This window comes from Oncorhynchus masou, chromosome 15 (genome assembly GCF_036934945.1).
Source record: "Oncorhynchus masou masou isolate Uvic2021 chromosome 15, UVic_Omas_1.1, whole genome shotgun sequence".
Taxonomy (NCBI): Eukaryota; Metazoa; Chordata; class Actinopteri; order Salmoniformes; family Salmonidae; genus Oncorhynchus; species Oncorhynchus masou.
This window is the reverse complement of record NC_088226.1, coordinates 55,215,547-55,234,868: the sequence shown is the minus strand read 5'-3', so window position 1 is coordinate 55,234,868 and position 19,322 is coordinate 55,215,547. Positions and strand designations below refer to the sequence as shown.

At 48.0% G+C, this 19,322-nt stretch overlaps 1 protein-coding gene across 4 annotated transcripts in view; it reads right to left on the bottom strand.

Annotated features, from left to right (window-relative positions):
- Positions 1-19,322, bottom strand: part of LOC135556480 (semaphorin-6B-like) — a 142,905-nt gene that overhangs the window by 23,968 nt on the left and 99,615 nt on the right. For 3 of the 4 annotated variants that reach the window (XM_064989716.1, XM_064989718.1, XM_064989719.1), the window contains 7 exons: positions 18,281-18,498; positions 12,211-12,342; positions 11,418-11,567; positions 10,443-10,622; positions 8,516-8,656; positions 6,799-6,876; positions 3,287-3,345 (listed from right to left, as the gene is read on the bottom strand). In XM_064989716.1, the coding sequence (XP_064845788.1) occupies positions 3,287-3,345; positions 6,799-6,876; positions 8,516-8,656; positions 10,443-10,622; positions 11,418-11,567; positions 12,211-12,342; positions 18,281-18,498 (958 nt within the window). The remainder of the gene's footprint in view (positions 1-3,286; positions 3,346-6,798; positions 6,877-8,515; positions 8,657-10,442; positions 10,623-11,417; positions 11,568-12,210; positions 12,343-18,280; positions 18,499-19,322) is intronic. The other variant, XM_064989717.1, reaches the window with a different exon arrangement.

Below are 19,322 nucleotides of genomic sequence, written 5' to 3'. Positions count from 1 at the left end.
ACAAATGCTCCCTCCCGCTTCCTCTCCCCCGGAGTCCTTGCAGTTGTCACCCACTAACATGACGCAACCGCGTCAGATCTTTCCTGCTCTCGCTTCAATGCTGTGCTGTGGACCTCAATTAATTTGTGATTGCAACCCGCTGTTCTCCAGGGCAAAACACCGCCTTACATTGAGAAATATTTTCACAGCACCATAATTGCTTCCATCTGTAATGGCTTCGCTCGCTGGTGAGGGTCTGTCATTATGCCTGAGTGCTTTCAAGGCGGCGTGGAAGGAGTGAATGGTGAGCGAGCAGCGAAGGAGCGTAAAAGTTGACTATCGCGTTTTGTCTTGGTTCACACAGACGGAAACCTACTCGGCTTCCCTGAGACGTCTTTCTGGGAAAAGGTAGATTTGAAATGCGTTGACTTGGAACAAGTGATAGTGCCAGCGACTCTCTCCTGCAGTGACAGCATCCTCTCCCATTTGACGCCTGGTTTAATACAGTTGACATTAGCTGATGAGCTTTTTGTGCGAACAGAAATTCCTGTTGATTCCCACAGCGTTTGCTAGTGAAGCCAGTGGGTGCATTGGAACCGTATCACTGGTACCAAGCTGTCTGGAGCTTTTGGGTGAAGAAACAACACTATAGGGTTCTAGCCTTTTCCTATGTACATAGTTTTACATTTTGTGAGAGTTAAAGGTCCCTTTCAACAAATGAAATAGTATACGGTTGATGTCTAGCCTGACACTTAGCTGAGCTTACCCTGTTGTACCTGATACTCCTGCAAGTTAGGTCATGACCTGGAAAACCTGCACTCTGCAGTCGCGTGGTGCAATAACTGCCCATTAGTGGAGCTGACACGTTAGACAATCAGTTGACGCCCGGACTCAAACCCCGCTCATTATTGTGTTTACACTGCTGGTGATTATTACCTGACAAGTCTAGAGGAGTTTTCAGAGCTGACTGGGTTCAACTCAAACATGATTAAAAGTCTAAGTCCAGCATTAGACTTGGGCTGCTCTGGGGACAGAATGATTGAGCTGTCGGCTGTGGGCTGACGCGAGGTAGGATAGGCCCAGACCCTCAGCATGCAGAGCCACGCGCAGGCAAACACAAACTCACACAGCCCCCCCCCCCCACGCACACAGCTCTGATTGGACTCATTTGACTAAGCAGCCCTTCACCACAGGTCAGCTCAATTAAAAGCTGTGATGTCTCCATCTGCTTTGATCAGGACTGATTTAGAGAAGTCAGGCATCCAAACGTCGGACATTTCAGGGGAATAATCACAAGCTCCTGTCCTGAACTGATCTCTGTTTTGTTGAGTAGAAGAAGAGAGACAGTGACTGCCTCTTTCCTAACCTGGGCTGAGGTAGACCACCATGGGATATACTGTTCCTGCACTAAATCATGCTCTAACGTTGATACTGTAGAAGGATGGATGGAGAGGGAGAGCAAAAGCGAGGTGTGAGAGCAGGAGTAGGCAGCCTCCTTGTGCCAACTGACAGAGTAACTGCCTCGTCACGCTATCGCTAACGGGAGCAGTGCCAACACGGTGATTCCAGACACGGCGGTGGCCTTCTCACTCCATTTGTCACGCCCCTGTCCAGGACCCCGGGCTCAGCCATGTCTCCTCCCTCAACCCCTCCTTCAGCCCCTCAGCCATCACGGCTGCAGACTGCTTTATAGATTCACTCCTGATATTTATTAGACTCAGATCGAGCCAAAGAGGAGATGAAAATCGATTCACCCTCCTCTCATTCCAGGGGTACTTTTCTCTGGCTAAGGAGAAGGACAGGCAGTAAGATGGGCTGTTAGCAGGGCTGTCCATCCATCTTCCTCTGTGGGGTGCCGAAAAGGGGGGGGGGGGGGGGTCTGGCTGGCGTTTGGCTGTGGCTTCAGCTCGGTGGGCCCTAGCCCAGCGCTGTGTGTGTGCAGTGGGGGCACCACTGAGGAGCGGCAGAGCCCGGGTACGCTCCCTCACTCAGGGAGAGAGAGAAGGAGGGAGATGGTGATGAATGCTGCATTAACCCATAGATAGATGGATGGAGCACGGCAGGCTCTTTTCTATCTGCCTGCTACAGACTCAGACAGATGTCAGGTAGAGAGATATAGACTGATATGCTTCTGTCTAATCTACCTCAGAGCTTTGGAGACTCACACCTGCCTTCTCTGTGTGTGTGTGTGTGTATATGTGTGTGTGTGTGTGTGTGTGTGTGTGTGTGTGTGTGTGTGTGTGTGTGTGTGTGTGTGTGTGTGTGTGTGTGTGTGTGTGTGTGTGTGTGTGTGTGTGTGTGTGTGTGTGTGTGTGTTGTGATGTGATGTGAGAATGAAGACGATACTTCACAGGTTACAAACAGTAACACTATGAATGATGAAATGTCATAACTGGTCTCTTTTCTACAGCTTTTTGTCTTCCACAGACTGTCTTGTCTATTGATAGATACAAAGATACAGAGATCTGTGTAGACCATGTGAGCGATGTACACTGGGGGAACTATGTGCTGTAAAAACGGATTTAGCATCAATAGGAGTAGGACATTGAAGCACAAGTTCATCACTATCTAAGACACAGTGCCTAATGATTCTGGCGCACCCTTTTGGCAAGCGTACGCAGGGGTACGGTGCACCATTCATCTTGAGACAACCAACAGCACCTCTGTCAGCAGAAGTCAGGGCCACCACACGTTTGTCATGTCAGTATCAGAACCGCAAGCGTAGAGGAAGAGTGACAAGCCACCGGCCCAGCACCCGTAGACAGAGCAGGACCCAGAGGGGTCCATGGGCGGGGAGCAGCTTCAAACAGACCCTCTGATGCAGGATTAGAGGCACGTGTGTGACCGTTATGTACTATTTATCTGAGTGGCTCTCGAGGTGCATGGCAGATGAACTCTGAGAACTGGAGGTGGAGCAGTAATAGCACACATGTCTCATCAGAATTAGCAGGGGGATCAGAAGAGCCACGGGAGTCGAGGAGATTTCTCTCCGAGCAATCGCTTTGCTGTGCCACCTTCATTTTCACAACAGAACACAACTCGGAAAACATCAAGGCGAGGATTCTCAGAGATGCATAATAATTAGCCAGAAGTGGAAAAAAATAAGCAAAGCTGGGGAAGAGAAAAAAAAGGAAAGATTCTAAACAGACATGGGGATTTCAACATGGCAATGATGATATGGAGCTAGGCAGCAGTATGATGTTCTACCCCAGAGAAGGCAATTACGTAAGGAACACAGAATCAACACTAATACTTCTCAACACAGGTTGAGAGGATGGCAATAAAGAGAAAGAAAAACATATCTTACCGTCACAGTCGCCCAAGTGGGACACGTTGCCACGTTCCACGTCTTGCTCGAACGGCAGTCTGGAAGAGAGGAAAGACACAGTCATTTATCAACGGACACAAACAATACATCGTGTAACTGCTTTGGTCTGACAGAACTTTCTGCTTTTCTCTGGTAAACAAAACACTATGAAATGTACCAGAAAGGACAGGAAGAGTTTTTAGTGTGAAGTTGATAGTACTCATACTGTACAGTATACCCCCACCAGTATACCCCCACCAGTATACCCCCACCAGTATACCCCCACCAGTATAACCCCACCAGTATACCCCCACCTCAGAAAGCACGTCTGGATATGCTCTTTCCCCTCGTACTTTAAAAACAATTGACCATTTCTACTTTGGTAATATGAGACCTTGGAAAACTAAAGGGAGCTCTGACATTATATGATGAAGCGACAAAATAAAAAGCAAATGAAACCAGTGGGTTCCAGCGGCAGTGAGACCAGGTGCATTATCGTCCCCTGGAGAGAGCAGGCCACTCTTAGTCATGGCCCATATCCAGAGAAACATCAGCTCGTTATTCTAATCTACTGAATGTATACCATAAAGGCCCTCTAACGAGGAGAAATGGCTGCAGTTTGACTTCAAAATGGCCCCCGTCCAATTATGTAATTTAAACATGGAAAGTGCCCAGGGCAAGAGGGCAGGTTGCACAGCAACAGTCACAGACAGCTCACTGGGATGTGTCTCCTGCTGTACGATCTGCAATTAGTTCAAAAGGCCCAGACAACAAGCAGGCCAACTGAGTGTTTTACTGCCTGAGAGTGACTTTGAAAAGTGAGTTTACACTGAAGTGGTTGGAGGCTACAGTAATTGTGAATATATTGCTCACCCTGATAGGGTATATTGTGTTGGCTAAATGCAGGCTGCAGGCTGAAGGCTATAATCTTTAGAGTAGATGGGTAGAATGGCAATGTTTTGTAACAATACCTTCAGCTGAGAAAATGCTAATTAGTTTAAGGACGAATTGTCTACAGGAGGCAAGATTACCAGTAAAGTTATAACTGAGCAATATGAACGTAAAGTCTGATAAAGATGCACAAAACAGCCTCCCGGGTGGCGCCGTGGTTAAAGGCGCTGTACTGCAGCGCCAGCTGTGCCATCAGAGTCCCTGGTTTCCCGCCCAGGCTCTGTCGTAACCTGCCACGACCGGGAGGTCCGTGGGGCGACGCACAATTGGCCTAGCGTCGCCCGGGTTAGGGAGGGCTTGGTCGGTAGGGATGTCCTTGTCTCATTGTGCACCAGTGTTACGGATACAGTTATCCTGTGTGTGTGTGTATCCTGTGTGTGTGTTTCTTGTGTGTGACTCCTGTGGCGGGCCGGGCGCAGTGCGCGCTAACCAAGGTTGCCAGGTGCACGGTGTACCCATTGGTGCGGCTGGCTTCCGGGTTGGATGTGCGCTGTGTTAAGAAGCAGTGCAGCTTGGATGGGTTGTGTATCGGAGGATGCATGACTTTCAACCTTCGTCTCTCCCAAGCCCGTACGGGAGTTGTAGCGATGAGACAAGATAGTAGCTACTACAACAATTGGATACCATGAAATTGGGGAGAAAAAAGGGGTAAAATAAAAAAATAAAAAAGATGCACAAAACACCTAAAGTAATAAAACAATATCAACACAAACTAATCAGTAAGGAACTTAATTATCTTCCTTTGAATATAGTCCACGTTACAATATTATATTATAGTCCATGTTACCGTCTTATATTATATTATAGTATAGTCCATGCTACTGTCCATGTTACAGTATTATATTATATTATATTATATTATAGTTCATGTTACAGTCCATGTTATAGTCCCTGTTACAGTCTATGTTATAGTCCATATTACGGTCTTATATTGCAAACTACTGAGAGTTTCTTCATTGCCCAGCATTGTTTTGACTTTTCCAAATGGAATTCATCCTCAAACTAGAACTGGCGCATCACTCAATACAGGATCGATGGGCAAGTTGACCGCCCTTGCTAAATCAAATCAGAAACAACACAGGAGCCTTAACTGTATAACGGTGAGGCCGTAAGGTGCTCTTTAAGGCTCTGTTGTCTGATACTGCTGGCACTGTACCTGTTCGCACACATAAATCAATAAGCAGCCTCTCTAAAGAGAGATTTATTTCACTGGGCTGGGTGGACGTGAGGGGAAGTGGTGGGGGAGTGCGAAGGGGGCGGTGGGGGAATGGAGGGAACGGTGGTGCGGGGATGGGGGAGTGGGAAGGGGGCGGTAGGGAGGCGTGGGGAAGCGGGGAGAGAGCGTGGGGGGGCACGGGGAGGGAGCGGGGAGTGAGCGGGGGGAGCGGGAGGGATTGGGAGGGAGCAGGGGGGATTGGGAGGGAGTGGGGAGGAAGTGGGGGGGAGCGGTAGGGATTGGGAGGGAGCAGGGGGGATTGGGAGGGAGTGGTGGGGGAGCGGAGGTGATTGGGAGGGAGCGGTGGGGAGCGGGGGGGGGGTGGGGAGAGAGCGGTGGGGAAGAGGGGAAGGAGCAGTGAGGGAGCGGTGGGGGAGCGGGGAGAGAGCAGTGAGGGAGCGGTGGGGGAGTGGGGAGAGAGCAGTGAGGGAGCGGTGGGGGAGTGGGGAGAGAGCAGTGAGGGAGCGGTGGGGGAGCGGGGAGGGTTTACAGACCAGAACAAGAGGTGAGCTGCCAAGGCAGGCAGGAATCTTCCTATGGCAGGAGAACAAGACAAAGATGTACACCCAGCTCTGGATATTAAGCTGTATTGAAAATGCAGCATTGTTGTGAACACACAACGGCAATAGCAGACATCATAGATGAATGAATGAATGAATTAACACAGTTCGCTCTGACAGGATAGTAAAACTAAATGAGGGCATGTTTGTGCAGTGACAGCTTGTGCTGCAGGCTTATAAACTGTAGGCTCTGTCAGAACCTAAGCCTAACTCATTAAGTACCAATAATGATTGTTAGAGCAACCCAGGTGGTCCAGCAGGTACAGATGAAACAGAGAGCAGGTACAGACCAGACAGAGAGCAGACAGACACCAAACAGAGACCAGACAGAGGGCAGGTACAGACCAGATAGAGAGCAGGTACAGACCAGACAGAGACCAGACAGACACCAAACAGACACCAAATAGACAACAGACAGACACCAGACAGAGACCAGACAGACAGCAAACAGAGACCAGACAGAGACCAGACAGACAGCAAACAAAGACCAGACAGAGACCAAAAAGAGACCAAACAGAGATCAGACAGAAACCAAACAGAGACCAGACAGAGTCCAAACAGAGACCAGACAGAGACCAAACAGAGACCAGACAGAGACCAGACAGAGACCAGACAGAGACCAGACAGACACCAAAAAGAGACCAGACAGAAACCAGACAGAGACCAAACAAAGACCAGACAGACACCAGACAGAGACCAGACAGAGACCAGACGGAGCCCAATTGGAGATCAGACGGAGACAGACAGAGGCCAGAGCAGTGCCCTTGTCACCCCCAGCACCTCACCTAGTCCCGGGCCTGAGGAAAGAGCAGGTGCTTCCCCTGGTCCAGCCACAGTAGGGGTCCCTGGAGGCGATGCAGTTCCTGGAGATAAACAGAGTAAACATGGTCTTTAGTGATGGATCCATTCCAAATGTGCACGGGATTACACACATGTATGAGTCCCCGGGTTCAGTGAACACATTACAGACATGTATGAGTCCCCAGGTTCAGTGAACACATTACAGACATGTATGAGTCCCCGGGTTCAGTGAACACATTACACACATGTATGAGTCCCCGGGTTCAGTGAACACATTACACACATGTATGAGTCCCCGGGTTCAGTGAACACATTACAGACATGTATGAGTCCCCAGGTTCAGTGAACACATTACAGACATGTATGAGTCCCCGGGTTCAGTGAACACATTACACACATGTATGAGTCCCCGGGTTCAGTGAACACATTACACACATGTATGAGTCCCCGGGTTCAGTGAACACATTACAGACATGTATGAGTCCCCGGGTTCAGTGAACACATTACAGACATGTATGAGTCCCCGGGTTCAGTGAACACATTACAGACATGTATGAGTCCCCAGGTTCAGTGAACACATTACACACATGTATGAGTCCCCAGGTTCAGTGAACACATTACAGACATGTATGAGTCCCCAGGTTCAGTGAACACATTACACACATGTATGAGTCCCCGGGATCAGTGAACACATTACAGACATGTATGAGTCCCCGGGTTCAGTGAACACATTACAGACATGTATGAGATGTATGAGTCCCCAGGTTCAGTGAACACATTACAGACATGTATGAGTCCCCGGGTTCAGTGAACACATTACACACATGTATGAGTCCCCGGGTTCAGTGAACACATTACAGACATGTATGAGTCCCCAGGTTCAGAGAACACATTACCGACATGTATGAGATGTATGAGTCCCCGGGTTCAGTGAACACATTACAGACATGTATGAGATGTATGAGTCCCCAGGTTCAGTGAACACATTACAGACGTGTATGAGTCCCCGGGTTCAGTGAACACATTACAGACATGTATGAGTCCCCAGGTTCAGAGAACACATTACCGACATGTATGAGATGTATGAGTCACCAGGTTCAGTGAACACATTACAGACATGTATGAGTCCCCAGGTTCAGTGAACACATTACAGACATGTATGAGTCCCCAGGTTCAGTGAACACATTACAGACATGTACGAGTCCCCAGGTTCAGTGAACACATTACAGACATGTATGAGTCCCCAGGTTCAGTGAACACATTACAGACATGTATGAGTCCCCGGGTTCAGTGAACACATTACAGACATGTATGAGTCCCCAGGTTCAGTGAACACATTAAAAATGTGAAATATGGTTTACTGCATGTCACTCCTCACTAGGTCTGGAGACTGCTGGCATCAAGGCAACACGACTTAGTGATGGATCAGCAAGGCCCAAAGGCAAGAAAGTAAGACTTGTGTTGTGATATTTTGGATTTACAGATCTGTTGAAGAGCACTTGGGGATGTGGTAAAGTATTTAGGTGCACTGAGGGTAGCTTTTTTAACGTTGGCAGAAGGTTTAGGGCCTGACTAAAGTTGTGATTTTAATGATCGGTACTGTGACAGATCTACTGTATGTGGCTGAAAAGTGTGTGTGAGCTACAGAGGACAGCAACGTGTTTGTAGGGTGTGTGTGAGGTGTGTGTGTATGTGACTTACTTCATGCAGCGTGAGTAGAGCTGGCATCGTGCCACAGGGACCCTGACCACACAAGAGGGGAAGGCCAGCAGCAGAGAGCGGCTCACCCGGTCCAGAGTCAGGGACAACAGATGCCTCGCCTGCGGAGTGTCCTCCCCACACCTGGACACACACACAGAGTTAACATATTAATGCACCTCAATATCAAACATCATATCACACACTGACTGAACAGAACCCTACTCTGTTTCATATTGATCTCAATACACGTGACACCAAGACAACACTCACTGCTCAGTTCTTCACACCAAATGCTTCATGAAGTATAACTCAAACCAGTTCAACTCAAACCAGTATAACTCAAACCAGTATACCTCAAACCGGTATATAAATAAAAGCACAACAATAGCAGTAAAATCAGTAACGTGCATTCGGAAGCATTGAAATGCCTGGTTGTCACAGTGTCATCTTTAGTATGCAGGGTGCTGATGGGTGAGGTCTAGGGTTGGATGGACATCAAACAAGCCACCAGCTACACCCTGCATTAGCTCTAATTGCCACTTAGCACTCCCATATCTTCCACACACCTTCCTTTGTAGGCTGGATTTGTATCGATCTATATACATATGTGGACTCATGCATGGACTTATGGTAATTAACATGTCTGAGAGCTGAGGAGTCATTAGGGGGAATTTATCACACACGGCAGGTTTGAGATTCTACAGAAATTACAGTACGGTACGGCCAAGCTGTGAGTCATACCTCACAACAAACATCCACTATGTGACAAACCAGACTGACGGGCAGGGCGAGAGAGAGAGAGACGGAGAGAGAGAGAGAGAGAGAGAGAGAGAGAGAGAGAGAGAGAGAGAGAGAGAGAGAGAACAAGAAACAAGTAAAAGTAAGAAATAATCAAATGGAGACAGGTAGCAAGAATAATGAAAGTGTGGACCATTAGTCTCTCCATTTCCGTCATTTCCTGGTTCATTATGGCAGCCAATCACAAACCAATTTGGTCTTTGTGGATCTCTCTCTGTGATGTCTTGTGTTCCCGTTGCCCCGGTGATGGTAGCGGTGGCCCGTCTATCTACCCTGGACCCATTAGGAGAGATGGTCTGGGGTTAAGGAAGGGCAGGCTGGGAGAATGCTGATCTGATTTCTCCATTACCTGTCTCCTGATTAGCTGGCTCCCTGCCAGCCCTGTCATACACCCCTATACCAGGCTCACAGTCACGCAACCGTCACCGCACAGCAAATCACCTCCAAACACACTCATACACCGGCACCACCGCCGCTACTGCTGCAGCCGGAACTAATTGTTCCTGTGATCTGACTCCTCTGCGCCCCATGTAAGTTGTTTGTGGAATGGAACATTGCCCTGACACCAAAATTAATGCATTGTTTTGAAGGGTAGCAAAGTTACGCTTGGAACCTCCTTTCACCTGCCGGATAAGTTTGTGCTGCTCCGTTATAGTAAAATGAGCCCCATCTCCCCCTCAGTTGAAGCTGAGAATAGATTTTACATTAATTATTTAACTAGGCAAGTCAGTTAAGAACAAATTCTTATTTACAATTACTGCCTAGCAGGGAACAGTGGGTTATTAACTGTTTGGTTCAGGATGACATATTTTTACATTGTCAGCTTAGAGATTTGATCCAGCAAACTTTTGGTTACTGGCCCAACACTCTAACCACTAGGCTACCTGCAACCTGATCAGGGGCCACAATAAGCAGCACTGCCGCTGTAGCTCTGGTTAGGAGACATTTCTAATTGGGCTCAGTGGAAGATAATAACCAACTAATACCCCATCTGCTTAGACTGCTTCCTATCCCCCCTGCAGTCCCACATATATGTTACAGTGAAACACTTAGAGATTATTAAGAAGACGATCACAATACCGCACAAAAAAACCCTATTGGAGACAGTCTGTAACCTGTTCACCCTTACTTGTCAGGGTTGAAGCCCTCCAGCTCCTCCAGGAAGACATTGCTGCCGGACACAGTGTTGTCCCAGTTGGGGATGATCAGGAACTTGAGGATGGTCCCACGGCTGGAGCCCAGGAAGAGCACCGTTCGGTTCCGGTAGGGGCCAGCCTCTGTGTCCATCACCATCTTATTCAGCTGGTACCTGGACAGGCAGATATAGTGGTGAGATAAAGACAGTCTATCCAGTGTCATGTTGACCCCTAGTGTGGACCTGAGAGGATCGGAGTAAGCAATATGGTGTTAATTCCACCTAGTCTGTCAAACGGCAAAGTGCAGCTGCTATTACAATTTTAATTAAGCTTAAATGGTCCTATCAAATTGTACATGAAGTTACTGAGGGTAGTGTCTAGAGCTCAATTTGGAATAGGGTCTACTTGCATACCTCTCACTGTCGACTCATACTGCACTGACACTCCAGACCAACTAAATGAGATTCACACAGTAAAATATTCATCTCATTTACATACAGAACTAATTACCAAGAGCACTCATTAATATCATTCAGATGAATGGTCTTGTCATGAGACAATAGCACCGTAGTTGAACTACATGAGTCCTGTGTGTATGAGTTAATGTACCACTGGGTATTTAATATTCCACATACAACTTGTCACACTCATTTTCTCCTCCCTGCTCGGGCTCGGCTGGTGGCCAGTGGGGTTTGATGTATCCCAGCTGCTTGCCTCCTGCAGCAAACCCTCACAGTGAGCGGATCGAGTGACCACCATAAACAGACTAATGCCTGTGTGTTCATACAAATGAGGTCTGGGTGCATGGGTCCATGTTTTAGTTTGTTAGCAAGCCCTCAACACAGTTTGCCCTGAGACATGGTAAGACACCATAGAAGTCTACAGCCATATCTCAGGGCGACAGAACAGTATGTTTGTGTGTGTGAGTATTATCTCATGTCTGTGATAAGAGAACAGTGGAGCCTCACCTGACCATGGTCTTGACAATCCAGGGACTCTGTCCCAGTGAGGGCACAGCCTCATCCATCAAGGGGTGGGTCTTCACAAAGTTCAACATCTCATCAGGGAAACCATTGGATGAGTTGAACCTGGAGCCCTGGATGGCACAGCCTCCTGGCCTGTGGAGGGAACAGGGCTTAGCACAGGCTGACCCATATGTCTATTTATTTATTTTACCAGGTAAGTTGACTGGGAACACATTCTCATTTAGAGCAACGACCTGGGGAATAGTTACAGGGGAGAGGAGGGGGGATGAATGAGCCAATTGGAAGGCGGGGATGATTATGTGGCCATGATGGAATGAGGGGCCAGATTGGGAATTTAGCCAGGACACCGAGGTTACCACCCCTGCTCTTACAATATGTGCCATGGGATCTTTAATGACCACAGCGAGTCAGGAAACCCGTTTAACTTCCCATCTGAAAGACGGCACCCTACACAGGGCAATATCCCCAATCACTGCCTTGGGGCATTGGGATATATTTTTTTAGACCAGAGGAAAGAGTGCCTCCTATTGGCTCTCTAATACCACTTCCAGCAGCATCTGGTCTCCCATCCAGGGACCAACCCTGCTGAGCTTCAGAAGAAAACCAGCAGTGGGATGCAGGGTGGTATGCTGCTGGTAAAAGTACCATAGTACTTAGGCACAAGCTCACATTACCAATGTTGAACTGTGAGAAAGGAGCTATAATTCAGCTAACATAGTATTACACAACTAGACTCATACAGTAGATCAATGCTCTATGTTATGTGAAACAGTACCTTGGTTTGGGAATGAGCTCATCAGGAACAGGGGTCCATATAGACTCAGGTGACTTCTGCTCCTTGAATCTCCCATCAAACACCCCAGCCAGCTGCTCCATGTCGAAGGCACACACTGCTGAACCAGGGATACTACAGAGAGAGAACCAGATACAACGGATAAGGCAGGGTTAGATAGATAGTTAAATAGATAGCACTGGACCAAACAGAAATGGACGATTATGTCCTATATGACATTGAAGTTGGTATGTGAAACATACACTGAGTATACCAAACATTAGGAACACCTTCCTAATATTGAGTTGCAACCCCCCCCCCCCCCACCCGCCTTTGTCCCTCACCCTCAGAACCACCTTAATTCTTCGGGGCATGGACTCTACAAGGTCTCGCTCAAACCGATGCGCCTGGCACCTACTACCATACCCTGTTAATTAAAAGACAACACTTTTGTCTTGCCCATTCACCCTCTGAATGGGACACATCAATCCATGTCTCAATTATCTCAAGGCTTAAAGATCCTTCTTTAACCTGTCTCTCCCCCCTTCATCTACACATATGGAAGTGGATTTAACAAGTTACATCAATAAGGGATCATAGCTTTCACCTGGATTCACCTGGTCAGTCTATGTCATGGAAAGAGTTCTTCATGTTTTGTATACTCAGCGTACGTTTTGTATTAGAATCCGTGAATATAGGCCTACAGGAATTGAGTAGTTAAGGAAAGAGGAAACACTCCGAAGACAATACTATAGAGTCCATAAGATGTACCAATAAAATGCCTGCACAACTTGGCTGCTGCTAAACTCCTCTTGAACTCACTGACCCAGAATGGAACAAAAAAGTCCCCACAATTGACTGAACCAAACACTACAGTGCTGTTACTGTGGACTAGACTGTAGTAGTTAGTGGAGAGAGAGAGAGAGAGAGAGAGAGAGAGAGAGAGAGAGAGAGAGAGAGAGAGAGAGATGTGTCAGGACAACAGGGGATGAATACGAACATCTCTCTTTCTCTCTTGTCTCCTTCTTAGGGTCCTTCTCTTCATTTTGAAACCTCCTGTTTCTGGTAAGACGACGCGTGAGTCTGTAGAGTGACTTAGTACTTCTCTTGTACAGCACAAAGTAAACCTGAAAGAGTGACTCAGTGCCCGCCGGCTACCTCACACCCACTCCCTTCTCCCTTTCCCAGCTCTGACACTATGTCCTGAGAGAAGGGGTGAAATGGAGAGGGTGAGGGTGAGAGAGAATAAGAGAGAGAGCTGCAGAGGTGTAGAAAGGAAGATAAAGAGAGATAGGGAGAGAGCACTGCAGAGAGAGAGAGAGAGAGAGAGAGACAGAGAGAGAGAGAGAGAGAGAGAGAGAGAGAGTGAGTGAGAGAGAGAGAGAGAGAGAGAGAGAGAGAGAGAGAGAGAGAGAGAGAGAGAAAGCAAGCTTGAAAACAGTAGAGGAAAGGAGTGAGACCTTGCCACTCACACCAACACTCCATCACTCCAGTGTTAGGGTCAAGTAGTGACACTCACCGACAGAGGAGCTAATGGTCTCTCTCTGCGCTGCCCTATGCACCTTGGCCTGCCAGTAGAGAGATTTCCAGGGATTCTCTGAGTAAGCTGTCAGAGTTTTACCTTGCTGAGTAACCATTGGCTTTTTCCAGCAAGGTAACCTAATACAGCATTTGACCAGGTCAACCTCTCTCCCACTCGCTTGCTATTCATACATTGTACGGGGAATATGAATGTGCCTCATGCCAGTGTGCTGTAGTATAGCTTCAGGCTTTCTACAGGCCTCTCACAGGAGGCACCAGATGTTGGCATGTGACACAGCTGCCAGCGGTACACTGGTCACAGCGTGCCCTCCACTCTCTCTTCTCTCTGCAGGTCAGTGGCTCTGTGAGGCTCCCTGCCTGTCTGACAGCCTAACCTGCCTCCAGTTCTATCTCTCTGTATTCTGTACTCATCCTCTTCTTCTTCCTCTTCTTCTCTCTCTGTTTTGTTTGATTTCTTTATTGTTCTCTCTCATTCCCTCTCCCTCCCTCATCTCTGCTCTTTCATCCTCTGTTTCTCTTCTCTTCTGATCTCTTTCTCATTCTCTCATTGCTCATTTGCTCAAATATTTGCTCATGACATGACATTAGTTTGGCTTTGTCCCAATAAAAAGGTCATGCTAATTATCTCTCTGTTCATACTATGCTTATTCTATTTCTGTCTGTGTGGAGCTGGTGGTTGACTGACAGGCAGTACAGTCTGAGCTCTGTGCTGTAGGAGGCTGTTGGAGTGGTCAGACTTTGTGTCAGACCACGTCCTCACAGTTTAACCAGCAGACTGACAGCTCTCTATAGCCCAGCTCCAGTGACAGCATGATGGCTGATGGAGGCTAGTGGGTTGGAAGGAGTTCTTCAGTCGAGGGCTCAAGGTGAGGTGAGAGGATGTTTTGTTACGGCTTCGCTCTCTCTTCTCTCTCCACCTGGGGCTTAATCTCTCTTTCCACCTCTCTCCCCATCTCTTTCTCCACTCTCTGCACACAATCAAACTCTTTGTCATTTCCGTCCATGTCTGTCTGCTTTCTCTTCCTTTACTTCTCCCATATGCTTCATCAGCACCTGGTAAGGCCCCATTGTGTATTCTCCTCCTGCCTCAAACCGGGGCCCGGTGGACGTATCCAGGTGTGACTCCCACCCTGTCTCCTTGGTGTCACAGCCTCACAGCTCCCCTGTCAACTGTGTCTTCTTGATGGCTCCTCTGAGGCTGGGTCCCCTGAGAGCCCTGCACTTCCCCACAGGGGACTTCTCCAGCCGAGAACCAGGCACCATCTGGTCAGGCCAAATCTATTACAACGAAGCCTATTCCTAGCCCCAGGATAGCATAAAGCGTAGCATAGCTAGACTTGTCTCACCTCCATGTTACAGTATCTTCTTAAATTGTCTCTCTATCCTGTTGCTATAAAAAGCACCCCTCCCTTTCACCTGCAGGCTCGGAGGTGCTCTCATATCCTCCTCTCATAGCCTCCCGTGCTCCTCTAACTCCCTGACCTCCTGCAGTTCCAGGGGGTTAGGTTGACCTGTGCTGTGAGGAGGATCAGGTGCTCAGAAGAAACTCAAGCCTCTCTTTAATCCACTCAGACAGAAAGGACCAGGGGCAGGAGAAGTGGACACGCTGAAGAACTGGAAACCCAGAAGGATTTGGCATTTGTGTTGCTAGGCTAGCTAACGCTGACATCATAGACCAGGATTGGAGATAGAGGCCTGAGCAGCTGCAGGCTGTTTCATGGGGCTGTAAACTCTATTGTGGGTTTGTAGGTATGACAACCTGAAGAATAACAAGCAAACATCAAGGGAAGCTGGTGGGGAAACTCTTAAAACAGAGCTCTTTTTCCACTATTCCCACGCTGTTAGCACATGTGCACACACGGGAGATGATAGAATATCTCAAAATGGCCACTCCAGATTGACCAAATCCTCTTCCCTGCTGTTCCCAAAACACGCAATTTGTGTGGTAAGGCTTTTAAAAGTATGGCGCAGAGGACCACACGTTATAGGGAAGGTTTATGGCGTACCCCTCTCTGTCTCTCTCTTCCCCCTCTCTTTCTTAAACTTCCCCCTTTCTCTCTCTCTGTCACTCTCTCTCTGCCTCCAGCTGTTTATAATGGAGCATAGCTATGGAGCGGTTCCCAGGCGGGTAGTGTGTGTTAGTGTGTGTTAGTGTGTGTTCAGCTGGGCCTCTCCCTGACATTCTGGTCACAATGTTATCTGGGAGTCATTGTTGGCCCTGTGTAAACCATCCATCTCTCTTTGCAGGCACACCGCTCCCATCCCTCTCCCATCCCTCTCCCAGCCCTCCGGCCAAAAGATAAGATGCAGCTGATGAAACCGTTTTAAGTCTTAAAGGGTGGTGGGCGGGAGAGCTGCAGATGTGTCCAGTTATTGACTTCCTTGTCCTTCAAAGGGTTTGAGAGTGTCTCCCTCCCTCTCTTCTCTCCCCTCCCTCTCTCCCCCTCCCTCTCTTCTCTCCCCTCCCTCTCTTCTCTCCCCTCCCTCTCTCCCCCTCCCTCTCTTCTCTCCCCTCCCTCTCTCCCCCTCCCTCTCTTCTCTCCCTCTCTCCCCTCCCTCTCTTCTCTCCCTCTCTTCTCTCCCTCTCCCTCTCTTATCTCCCCTCCCTCTCTCCCCTCCCTTTCTTCTCTCCCCTCCCTCTCTTCTCTCCCTCTCCCTCTCTTCTCTCCCCTCCCTCTCTCCTCCTCCCTCTCTTCTCTTCTCTCCCCCCTCCCTCTCTTCCTCTCCTGGCTGCCACAACAGCAGCCATTACGAGTAGAGGATGCTATTTGAGCTGACATTAGTTGAGATTTGCCCTCTGCTGATATAGATCCTGCTGACTCCTCTGCTGCTGATATACATCCTGCTGGCTCCTCTGCTGATATACATCCTGCTGGCACCTCTGCTGCTGATATACATCCTGCTGGCTCCTCTGCTGATATACATCCTGCTGACTCTTCTGCTGCTGATATACATCCTGCTGGCTCCTCTGCTGATATACATCCTGCTGGTTCCTCTGCTGATATACATCCTGCTGACTCTTCTGCTGCTGATATACATCCTGCTGGTTCCTCTGCTGATATACATCCTGCTGACTCTTCTGCTGCTGATATACATCCTGCTGGCTCCTCTGCTGCTGATATACATCCTGCTGGCTCCTCTGCTGATATACATCCTGCTGACTCCTCTGCTGATATACATCCTGCTGACTCCTCTGCTGATATACATCCTGCTGGCTCCTCTGCTGATATACATCCTGCTGGCTCCTCTGCTGATATACATCCTGCTGGCTCCTCTGCTGATATACATCCTGCTGGCTCCTCTGCTGATATACATCCTGCTGGCTCCTCTGCTGATATACATCCTGCTGGTTCCTCTGCTGATATACATCCTGCTGACTCTTCTGCTGCTGATATACATCCTGCTGGCTCCTCTGCTGATATACATCCTGCTGGCTCCTCTGCTGATATACATCCTGCTGGCTCCTCTGCTGATATACATCCTGCTGACTCCTCTGCTGATATACATCCTGCTGGCTCCTCTGCTGATATACATCCTGCTGGCTCCTCTGCTGATATACATCCTGCTGGCTCCTCTGCTGATATACATCCTGCTGACTCCTCTGCTGATATACATCCTGCTGGCTCCTCTGCTGATATACATCCTGCTGGCTCCTCTGCTGATATACATCCTGCTGACTCCTCTGCTGATATACATCCTGCTGGCTCCTCTGCTGATATACATCCTGCTGGTTCCTCTGCTGATATACATCCTGCTGACTCCTCTGCTGCTGATATACATCCTGCTGGCTCCTCTGCTGATATACATCCTGCTGGCTCCTCTGCTGATATACATCCTGCTGACTCCTCTGCTGATATACATCCTGCTGGCTCCTCTGCTGATATACATCCTGCTGGCTCCTCTGCTGATATACATCCTGCTGGCTCCTCTGCATGGGAAACCTGCATCGATTTCCTATTAGTCTGCTCTGTATACACAGCACACACACTATCTCTCAGGTGATATATAAGATATATATAAGACACATACACATAATGCAGCTCAGGGGACCTTTCCTCTCCTCCCTTGCATTGTTCAATCTGTTTATTATGCTTTCTCTGCAAACATCTTCAGCCTCATCTAATCCTTCTATTACCAAGCAGCATCCCTCGTTCCTTCTCTTTCTATTGCATCACTCTAATCTCTTCAAAAAAACAACATTTTTCTTCCATTTCATCACTCCAATCATTTAACAGCATGTTTTGCCTCTCTAAAAGCTAATGCTTGTGGCAAATAAATGTGCCTAATCCAGAACTGTACCTTATCCATAAACCCCAACCATCCCCCTCTTTTCAGGGACTTCCCTGTCTATCAGTCAGTCTGTCCGTCTGTCTGTCTGTGTCGGTTTGCCTGTCTCTTTGTCTGTCTGTCTGTCTGTGTCTGTCTGTGTCTCTGTCTATGTGTGTGTCTGTCTGTCTGCCTGTCTGCCTGTCTGCGTGTGTCTGTCTGTCTGTCTCTGTGTGTCTGTCTGTCTCTGTGTGTCTGTGTGTACCTGTTAGCGGGGGTGGAGAAGACTCCCAGGACGATGTCCCTGCCGTGCATCCTGATGACAGGGCTGGTGGAGTGGAGCAGGTTGAAGTAGAAGTGGGAGTCTCCAGGGACGGAGCAGTTCAGTCTGGCTTTCAGGAACGAAGTCCACTGCTTCTCCAACACCCTCTGAGAGCCCCCCAGGTCCGCCTTACACACCCGAGACACCCGAGACACCTGTACCTGAACACACATGCACGCAAGTACGTGGAACAGACAGAACAGTCAATGACCTCGCACCAAACTACATATCAATAACCATGTACAGAGTTTTCCACGCTGGGACATTTTAAAGCACACATTAGATTTAGTGGTTGATATATTCATGGGCTCATATTCATGAGCCCATGGATATATATTTAAGCACGAAGGCCCGAGGGTATATGGCCAATATTCCACGGCTAAGGGCTGTCCTTCCACACGACGCAACACGGAGTGCCTGGATACAGCCCTTAGCCGTGGTATATTGGCCATATATCACAAACACCTGAGGTGCCTTATTGCTACTATAAACTGGTTACCAATGTAATTAGAGCAGTAAAAATAAATGTTTTGTCATACGTGGTATACGGTTAGATATACCACGGTTGTCAGCCAATCAGCATTCAGGGCTCAAACCACCCAGTTAATAATCAGTTTTATACCACAATAAACATTCTTCCAAAATGAAGATGAAACCCTTTTTAACAAGTTGGGTGATAAAAAAAAAAAGTATTTGCAATGCATACGACCACATTTGACAGATCATTGTTTTAAAATGGTAAATTAATATGTATTATTCCAGGATATGTCAGTGCATTTCAAATGTGTTCTTTGAACAATCTCAACCCACACAACTGTGGTATAGTGTAAGTCTCCACTTACTGGGAGCCCTATAAACATGCAGCACGAAATGCCTGCGCCAGCACATTTCCACCAAATGTGAATAGCTAATTTATTAGATAAAAAGGCTTCTTGTTACTGTCCTATTTTTTCATGAGCACGTATCCCAAATCTGATATGACTGA